The following is a 10,610-nucleotide window of genomic DNA, read 5'->3' on the forward strand; positions in this document are numbered from 1 at the left end:
CAATAGGAGCTTGACAGAAAATGACTTTATAGAGAAAATAGGCCAAGGAAGAAGAATTAGCAAATGCTTGTGTTTTTTGCCACTTGTTTCATGAAAGTCGTCTAACACAATCCTCAAAATTGTGTAATTCAGCCCAAACTCCCAGTGTATGTCTGAGGTGAAGCACAACCCAGAGCTCCAGGGAGCAGCTGCTTTGCTTTCATAAGAAAGGAATAAAAAATATTTCACCTCAGTGATGTGCCTGCCACAGTCTGTACTGCCTCCAGGTTTTAAGGATAAAGGATAGCCTGAATTCAGCCTGTGGTATGCCTCAAGGGTCTGCACTGGTATGTCCTCAGTTAGAGCAAAGCCTGAGTAGATGCTACTCTTCCTTCTTCCTATCCTGTGAAAAAGAAATATATCTGTGGGGTCTTCTGGCTTGTGAACTGTTCAATAACCAGAGCTCTGAAGCTCAAGAGTGACCAAGAATTGTGAATAATGATGGCAGGGAAGTGCAGCCTTTTGGCTGCTGCAAGTGCTCTTGTCAGTATTGTGCCTTTGCTGATCTTGTTTCTTTCTCTACCACTAATTTTCCCTTGTGCTCCTTTGAGCTGACTTGTTTGGTGGTTTTGTTTGATTAATCCGCTCTGTTTTGCCTTTAACTCCTCACCCTGTGCTGCAGAATGACACAAATAGGAAAAACATTAACAGGAGTAACAGGGCTTCGGTGAATCTGGTGGATGCCCGTGACATTAAACCCCAGCCTGTTGACTCTTGGGTCTAATTTGCATGCATGGTAGGTTATTTCAATGGTAATTGGTGCTAGTGATTAACTTGTCTCGTGCATGATCTGTATCACTGTGGAATCTCTTCAAGGCTAACTGCTAACTGGGTCCTTTCAGACAAATGATAATGCATTTGAAAAAGCACTGTTTATATTATTCAGCATGTCTTTAATGCAATCAAACACCACTGTTTGATTAAAAAATAACCTGTCAAATAACCAGACAGCAAATTAGTATCTTGAATGATTGGTTGTCAGCTGAAACGTGAAAAATTTCTCCTCGTTAGGCCATGGGAATGAATTTGAATAGTGTGTTCCTGATTCCAACCATTTTTTCCCCTCCAGACTCATTGTAAGGACTAGCCTGAGGCTTAAGGAAAACCGTATCCTTGACTGTTCATGGATGTCCCCTGAGGTTCCCATGAATTACACAGGCCTGCCCGCCTGCTGGAAAGCTGCTGCCTGTACAGTTACTTTGCAAGGAGAGATGATTTTGGTTACACAAGAACCATTTAGCTACAACTCCCACTTCCCAATTCTTTCTTTTTTTTTGTTGTTATTTTAAAAGGCACCTTTTTGTCACTTTATAGACCTCAGCCTTTGCCATGTGCCCAGTTCCTCAGTAATGTCACTAGCCCTTCTTTACTTCTGCTGCTGCTCATCTGTCTCCCCCCGTCCCGCTAGGCAGCCCTCTGCCCTGGTTGTATCTTCCATCACTCTGTCAGTGGAGATGCAATGTTCCATTTGGAGCAGCAGGTTTTGTGCCCCTGGCTATGATAAAAGGAATACCAAAGTGACAGTTGTGAAGGCGCTGGGCAACTTTCCCAACAGAGTATACAAACAGGCCTTTAAGGCCTACATTCCAAAATGGGAAGCATCATCCACCCCCGCAATTGTATGTGGAAATTACTCGCATTAGAGCAAGTACGTTCTGGAGCTTTGCTTCTGGGGTTCCCCCCCTTCTTCTTTTAAGAGTCTAGTAAAAGTGCTGTGTGTTTGCATCTTGTTTCTGTTCCTGGGTTGGAAGCACCTAGCCAAAGCAGTCTTGCAACACCACCAGGTACCCTTGTGTAGCTAGGAGCAGACCCAGCACTTCTGGCTTCCCGCAGCTGGTCAGTGCTGTGTGCTCAGCCTTGTGGGCCCAGCCAAATCTGTGTGAATAGTGCCTGTACACTTCTACTCATGTGTTCTTCCTCTTAGCAGTGAAGGTGTATGGGTGGAACTTTGACAAACAAAGTCTGTGCTCGTTTTCTTCCAGTCATACCCTTCAACAAACCCATATATTGGGGATAGATTGGCATTTCCAGCCATTGTTCTACCACTGGGTGATGGAGATCACCAATGTCATGTTACTTGTTGGTATTAATCAGTTCTGACTTTATTTTGCAGGGCTAGAGTCCAACCACATTTTTTTAATTGAGGGGGAGGAAAAAAAAAAAACCACTGAATTGACACAGAGGATCTCATCAGTCACCACTGCCATTCAGATCTGGAGGGCGCTGCATCACTGACAAGGCTGCAGATTCTAGGAGGATGTGGGGAGAAAACACAACTGACTGCCATTGCCAACCCCAGAGCACCATGCCTTACAGCGAGATGAATTTGCTTTTTAAATCAGTTTTATTCCCACCAGACATAGCCGCCTCCCCCCTCCCTCCCACTCCTGCAAGAAGAAAGCATGCAAGAAGAGAGAATCCAAGCTTCCATCTAGCTGCCTGCACTCTTAGGTGACTCTTATGTGTGGATGGTGCGAGTATGAGAGATGAAGGTCACGCAGCAGCAAAGAGGACAGCTTCACAAGTGAAAGAGAAACTGCAGAATATTTGAAATAATATCATAGGTGTAGTCATGAAGATAATAGCACTTTTCTGCTTTGGGTCTCATTGTTTTGTTTTATTTTTGTTTTGGGGGATTTATTTGAACTGTGAATCTAACATTTTTTAAGAGTTTTTGAAAAATGTTGAGGTTTTCTTCATTATTTCCACAGGAAGTGCAGGAATGTTGAGTTGGATTTATTGAATTTCAATGAAGAGAGAAAATACAGAACAAAAACTATTAAATGCTGGTCAAAGGAACTGGAGAGTAGATAAAATTGATGCAAGCTGTATAATCTGCTTTTAGAGTAAGCTATATCAATCACAGTGCTATATTATCGTTATAATCTGGTGTACAATACTTCTGCCTTTTGAATTCTGTAATGGCTCTGTTTTTATTTCCACATACGGAAAACAGTTCATTGAAGGTTTCAGCGTCCCCGGTTCAGAAATCTATGCTGAGAAGACGAGTTGGCTGATTTTTTATTTTCTTGTTCTCGAAGGTTGCAGTAAGGAGCTTATACATTTTAAATGTTGCATTGATAACAATTAACAATTTTTTTTGCCATAGCTTTTAACACATTGGAAGAAGTAGGAGCTTCTTTGCGGGATTATTTTGAACATGCTATAAGTTTTAGATGGGTCTGTCACTTACATTTGATGGTAAATTTATCACTGTTAGATCCATGTTTGCTTTGGGCTGTGGATCCTGATGAAAAATGCCGCAAAGGGAACTGGTTTGGCGTTTAAGTCATCATGATTTCTGTGTTCCTTTGGTTTTGTTTTGAGATTACATATTTTAGTTGGTATGAAAATCATCCATGTGCAAAAGTTCTCCTCTTAGATGCCATGGCATGCTCTGGACAGGGAGGAATTTTTACCTCATGAGAACATACGCTGCATATACCGTATCTGGTAATACAACGAACTAAGTGACTTCAGATCACTGATTTTTCTCCAGGCATTGGTCAAGGGAGGGCAGCAAAAGAGAATAAGAACCAAGTGTCTCACTAGTAGCATCAGAGGACTTTTGCTGGTTTTGTTTGGTTGCAGCTGTTCTTGTATGCCACACTTAATTCTAAACAAGCTCCTAAAAATGGTGCAACTGGAAAGCACATTTTTGAACCTAGCAAACATCATTTGGGGTTTTCAGTGCCTGCTGTTTCCTTTGTAATTAAAAAGGAGAAATATTCAACAACCGTGCATCACCCAAAATATTACTGTAATAGTAAATGTCTGAAGCTTTTGTAAAAAAAAAAAAAAAAAAAAAAGGGAAAAAAAAAGCAAGTACCAAGAGCTTTGTATCTTCTTGAGTATATTAAATTTGACATGAATACATATATATAAATAAAAAAAATCTATATATCTATATATATATATTGTTGTGCAGAGGCTAGGTTAACAAAACTGTGTAAAGTAGTTTGCAGGAGAGGGAAGCATTTGTTGATTCAGGGAAAAAGACTGATGCCAGAAGCTGTCAGTGATTTGGATGACACACATGATCCTTCGGCCCTTCCCTTTTGACCCTCATCTTCTACGTATATTACAGTGGTCACTTCGGGATCCTAGGGAAGGTGAAGTCGCTTGGAGCAAATTAAGATAGCAAAGATGGGGGGGGAGGGTCACCTGCATGAGAGTCCTGTTGGACCAAAGATGCTTAGCAGATCAAGGGAAACAAAGAGATGCGTCTGTGATTATCTGCATTTGTGTCAGGGGCAGTGTCTCTCTGTGTGTAGACATAAAGTGTGGCAATGAAACCAGAAACATAGTCTGACTGTATATTAATTATATCAATGGTGCTCTTTTCATACTTGTTCTGCCAATACGCGGAGACCCTTTTAACCAAGCTACACAGAAACGTTTTATATCACTTTTGGTTATGTATTTGGTGTATTCTTTTTGTATATGAAAGGATTTTTTTAAAAACGTTCAGTAATTAGCAATGGAACCTGCTTTGTAGCTAATTAGAACAGTGTAAGAGAAGGGTCGTGCTGTCAGTCTGTCCCTGATCTACTTCAAACCATATATTTACCAAAGGATTCTGAGCAAAAGTTCGCTTAAAATAAAGACCTGACTGTTGAAAGGAGTCTCTGCCAAGACTTTGTGATTTAGTGGTTGTACAAATATTTCAAAGCCAGCAAGAGGTTAATAGAAAACTGCAGGAAGGGGGAAGTGACGTGACTAGGGGCCGATGATGTCCATAACCTCCTATCCCAGATACCATGTGGCTTTCAGTGGGGCACTACAGGGACATTCAAAATCTGGTTGGGAATCTACTATGGGCTCTGTCACTAATGAGCCCAACACTAAGGAGAAGGAGCAAATTCAGACCCTATCCGACCCCCTCCCCCCCAAGTGCTTTTCATATTTATACTGCATCTTGTGATAAGCAAACAAAGTTCCCTATCAGATGAGACGGAATTGGCTGCCCAGGGTCATTGTAGCAAACTGTTCTTCTTTCTTTTCCCTAGGATAAGTGTTCTTGGCAGCCAGGGTTCTTGAGAGTTGACAACATGGTTTACTGCAACAGGAAAGCAGAGGATAGTGTACCAAGAGGTGAAATACCAAATCCATGTGCCAAGACTTCCCCTGGGAATCACGTCTTACCCTTACCCTTCCCATGCCTTACAGTAATGATTGATTCCAAGGTATGTAGCAATAACCAAGAACCCATCAATTACATTACTGTGTTTTTCTCTTCTCACCAAACTGTTGTTTGGATGTTGAGGAAGGTAAATGGACTAGGGGTGACTTGCATATGAGACGATCACCTTGTATTATCAGCTCACCAGCCAAAATCTGTAGCAAGATTCGTTGAACCAGGTCTGGTGACTTATCCAATGCCCTTGTTATCTGTGGCAACAAGCTCACTTCTGGAAGGTGCTGGTGGGATGTGTGCCCACGCATGCCCTTACCTCTCCCCTTGTTGATGTGAGTGTGACTGGGCCGTTTGAGCTGTTCTGGGATGTGGGTAAATAAACCAGTAATTGTTGAGTTTATTTTGGCAGCAGGGACTGTATGTTAAGAAGGGAAAGTGGCAGTGTGTGTGACTAAAGCTGCAGTAGGGTCTAGAGCCTCCTGCTAAAAGGCAGGCAGCGCTTTTTAGGGCTCAGGAATGTGACCTCCTCTTTTTCTGTTGGCTCCACTGTGAAAACTGGAGGCAATCTGCCTGCAAAGGGATGGGGTAGAAGAGATTTCTACCTGAAGAAATTCTATTAGGAGGGGTGGTTGTGGAAGGAAGAGATGATGTTGCAAGACTCCTAATAAAGAGGAGGAAGAGATTTGATGGCCCAGTGAGGGCTGGGATAACATGGGGAGGGGAGAGACATCTGATGGCAAATAATAACTGCAGAACTTTCATCCCAGGGAGGTGGCTTGCACATCTCCCAGGTATATTCAATGAACTGTGGAGGTTAAGAACAGATAATCAAAAACAATAAAATCACTTAACACTGATGGGGCCATTATGTGTTAAGACTCCCCTAGAGAAGCATCAAGTTTGGCTGCTGAATACATAGCAATTGTGCTTGTGCTTACAGCTTCCCAGGTTGGTCTGCCTGTGCAGAATCCAGAACAAAGGCAAGGCTTTAGAACATTTTGTTTCTGTCTTGGAGCTAAATAGTAATTTAGCCAAAAGTGTAACTTGACAAATCAAAGATGTGTTGCCAGCTTGAAATGCTCCCCAGGGAACGATTTGTGCAACAAGAGGTCCCGATCTTCCGTGTCCTATGGGCCAAACACCTGCCTATCTTGGTTCTCCTCTTGTGCACTCAGACATGCAGATTCTGAATGTGTGCATCAGGAAAGTAAATCGTGTCCCCTTTGCCAAGACATCATAAAAGGGATTGACTTTGGGACTAGGACCTGACTTGCTGTAGGTGATGCATCAAGAAGGCAGGGGTGGCATGCTTGTTAGAGTCAGTCAGTACGTTCTTGCCAGTTCTGAGGAGTAGTTTTCAGAGATGCTTTCTAGCATGTGTGGTTTATGCTGGGCAAGGCAGTTTTCACTCCTACAGCAGGTTTTGTGAGCTTGAAGGTGATGAGTTACCTTCTGTTACTTGCCTTAAAGTTGAGCTTATAGGCTTAGCTACCTGCGAGAGAGGCACATCTTAAACCCTTAGAGTAAGCAAAGCTTCAGAAGTCAAACGGGCACATTAGAGACTGATTATAGTCTCTTCTGCTAACTGCCCACTCAGTGAAAACTGTAGTGTGCCAATAGGTTCAGACAGCAGTTTTGTGCTGTCGGGGCTGGATCCTGCTCTCACCGCTTTTGGAAGTATTTATATAGGCATAGTTTCTTACTAAGTTCATTTGTTTTCATGCCCCTAAAATCTGGTTTCTCTTTGACAGAGAAATTCTCAGATTTATTGGTACAGTAACTAATCTAGTGCATTTAAAGGGAAAGGTGTTACAAACCTCTTTTATTCTGTCTCGTTTTACATCGGGGTAGGATGTTAGGTCCAATTGCAAGGTGAGGAGGAAGATAGTAAAGATACTACAAGGCCTGCCAACCTGGTTCTTACTGTTCAGAAAAGCAAAGTAACTAGACTAAGAAGCTTACTGGTAATTAGTAGCTAATGTGTTTGTAACTATCATGTGCCTTAAAATTTTCATGGTAGGAGAATAAAAACAAATCAACAATGTGTTTTCTGTAATACTACTCAACATTCTCTCTGTAGTTTAGACTGGTGGGGTTTTGCATTGTATTTACACTGTACTATAAACTGAAACACTTAGAATGGTTTGATTTTACCAGTATGGAGAGGAAAAAAAAAGGTGGATTATGCTTTTCATAGAACAAATGTTACCGTGACAGAATGTATTACTATTATAGGATCTTTCCATAATGCAGACAAGTAGAATGCTTGTTAGAAACCAGGTATGTAGGATAACAATTTGGTGTGTTTTCAATAAACCATGCCTGGAAAGAATACATGTGCCATTGGTTATCTTTTTGTTACATCAGGTATCTCAAATATTCTTTGGCTTTGCAACAGCAGTTTTCTGTGGCAGGGAATTATTTAACGCTAGCTGAGGTCAGCACTCTGTGCTAGTAATAGGTCAGTGGTAATGAGGGCAATTGGAATATCCTTTAAACTAGTACAGCTGAAAATTTTTGATTCATTGCCATTTGGTGGAGTAGTAGCAAAAAGTCCTGTAAGGGCCTTGGACTGTAGGTCATGTTTTTTTTTCCTTTTCAATGTATAAACATATTTCTATGAGAAAGAAATCTCTGACATTGTTCAGAGGACTGTGCATTTAGGACCACAAGCCTAACTTGCTGATGGTTTTTCAATTTGAGAAGCTATTAACCTTTTCCAATTTAGTCATAAAATTTCTGTAACTTTACAAAGATTTCGCATCTCTGAAATGCCTGCAAGTATTGTCAGAAATATAACTGTAAAAGAATAACAGAAGATCTTTAAGTTTGTCATAGCTATGTATGAGATTTGGTTAAGATGAGAAATTGTTATTTCAGGGATGTGCCAAATAATTTACATTTGTTGCCATGCTGGGGAAAAAAATCACGATATTGAAAAGTCAGCCATGTATTTCAAGAAACAGCCAGTTAGTGACAAATCTTTCCTGGGCGATTCTCCTGAGGACTGCCTCTCGTAGAGAGACCGATCACCTAAACATACCATGCTAACTGATACGCCTTTGTGAATTATGACAAAACCCTGTAAATCTTGACATGAGCGTTGTGCAAGGTTTTAGAGCAGAGGTCAGTTTTTCTGTGATTTAAAGGTGGTTGAATCATTGCTGGCCACAAGAGTTTGCCATACGTTAATGCCTGCTTGTGCTATTCATTCACAGGACTGTAAGGTTCCATTTACTTGTGGATGCTTGCTGACAGCACTGGGAAGGTTGTCTTCAGCTTGCCTTCCCTCCTTATTTCAGATATCCTGAGTGTATCCCCAGGAGTTTTGTCAAGTCATCAACAGTTTGTGTTCTTGCAGCTGGAGGATCTATTTTCACAAGCGTTGGTGGTAAGATGTGGGCTCCTGAGCTTAGTCTCCCTGCTAGGTATCATCACTGGCGTTCTACTGCAATGAGGAATCTGATTTTTTTTCTTTGTGGGTGCACTAATATGACAATGAATAGCAGATGTTATAGGTAAGATACTGAGCTTAAACAAGTATGTTGTTTCTCCAGCTGACCTTTTATAGCTGTCAAAGTGATTTTGTGTCCAGCTTATCACAGGTTGGGCAAATGGAAGCAGTGAGTCCTGCGGGTGAAAGGTTGACCTGGTAACAACGGGCAAGAAATACCACAGTCCTTGTCTGTTTCAGGTTTCAGCAGTGTCTTAGGGGAACATCCTGTCATCATTGCTCCCTTCCCCAGTGTCATCTCTGTGTTACTGAAGCACAGCAATGGCAGAATCTTGTGGTACAGGCTGACAGTGGGGGATTTGTTACAATGGGAAGTTATTGTGTTACAATTAGACCATCAGCTGAGCTGCAGAGGCAAAGACACTAACATTCTTTTACTATGTTTAGTATGTGCGCAAAGCAAACAGTAAGCTGTTACTCATGATACTTTATTTACTGATTCTTAATTGATTGCTCAAATCAACCAAACAAGCACACATCACAGCCCTGTGGTGCCATCTCTGTCGGGAGAGGTCAAATCTCAGTCATCTCTTGCCGCTCTTGCAGGGATTTCTCTATGTTCACTGCATCTAATGTTCATGACTCACTGCTCAAAATTTTTCAGTGGGGTGCTTTCACTTCCTTGTACCAGTGGGAGAAAGCAGTAGACCCTATACAAACATGTGACTGCTGTTTACTCTGGTGAGTAATTTCCTCTGTAAGGACTGCTACATGGGTGCTGTTACACTCAATTTGGTATTAAAGTAGAAAGCAAAAGGGACTAGGGGTAGGTTTGACTTCTTCATGAATCCTCCACCTCCCTTGTACACCGAAATAAAGAATCAGTTCAATATTTTGAAAAACATCCTGTACCTTTGAGGTAACAGAGAGGCTGTGGCAGAAACCATACTTCACTTTCATGTGTTGCTTGAATCCCTAAGACTACCTAGAGAGTAGCTGTCACTTGGCTAATAAATCTTAATTAACGGTATTTGGTGGGATCAATCATTTGTGACATGAGTTACAAGAATGTGTTGAAGGCTGTTGGTTTTGTTCTAGGAGAGATCTTTCAATTGGGTGCTTTTTATCCATGGTACACTCTTAGCAGTCTGTTTTACGTACTTCCAGGTGCCCTGTTTCATACGTGGGTTATGCAAGAATAGGTTGTGTCTTCTAATTACAATAGGTTGATACTGCAGTAACACTTAGTAGGTTTTCAGAATATATTTGAATTAGAAGATCCATTTCCTTTTGCTTCTCATAGAATTCAAAGCATGACTTTATTTTAAAAAGTAACCCTTCTCCCTTGGAGATCTCTGATTTTTATGTCAGTGACTCAAGATCACATTTGCTCAACTGACCAAAAGCCTTTTTTTTTAATTGTCAATCACCCAAACAGTCAGGCTTTTTCCTTTTTCATCCCTTGCCACTGATAATTAAGAGCATTTCAGAAGTGTTGTCAAGCAGAAAAATTTATCTTGCATGTGGAATTTTCTAAATAATCTGATGATACGTACGCTGTGTTTATTTTTACATCTTGTCATGTGGGAGATACCTTTTTTATACTACAAGGTGGCTGTTACATTTGCATATATATTGCACATTCATTATTCACTAATACATCTTTTGAAATATCCATGCCAACTCTGTAGGTTCCCTCCATTCCTCATTTTCCTGATGGTCTCTCATTAATTTTGGCCACACATAATGGTATTAACTAGCAGTAGAAGTTTATTTTTCTGACCTTCTCTTGTAAAGTGCAGAAAGTCTACCCATACTTAGGCATCCTTCAGTGTGCATCTATGAGACTTATTTGTTCACTAGTATGTGGTAAGTGCTCTGCTATGGCAAGAGTGTCTGTTTGGGTGCAAAGGTGTGTCAAGCTAGAAATGAAAGAGGGCTCTTTGGAGACAAGGCCTTAGATGCACAGAAGAAAAATCT

The 10,610-nt window shown here is 41.1% G+C and overlaps 1 protein-coding gene across 12 annotated transcripts in view; it reads left to right on the forward strand.

Moving 5' to 3' along the window:
• ARVCF (ARVCF delta catenin family member) overlaps nt 1–4,664 on the forward strand; it is a 268,720-nt gene extending 264,056 nt beyond the window's left edge. For 11 of the 12 annotated variants that reach the window (XM_048063871.2, XM_066979115.1, XM_066979114.1 and 8 more), the window contains 2 exons: nt 662–775; nt 2,153–4,664. In XM_048063871.2, coding sequence (XP_047919828.1) covers nt 662–763 — 102 coding nt within the window. In that variant the 3' untranslated portion in view covers nt 764–775; nt 2,153–4,664. The remainder of the gene's footprint in view (nt 1–661; nt 776–2,152) is intronic. The other variant, XM_066979117.1, reaches the window with a different exon arrangement.
• Nucleotides 4,665–10,610: the final 5,946 nt, after the last annotated feature.

This window comes from Anser cygnoides, chromosome 17 (assembly GCF_040182565.1).
Source record: "Anser cygnoides isolate HZ-2024a breed goose chromosome 17, Taihu_goose_T2T_genome, whole genome shotgun sequence".
Taxonomy (NCBI): Eukaryota; Metazoa; Chordata; class Aves; order Anseriformes; family Anatidae; genus Anser; species Anser cygnoides.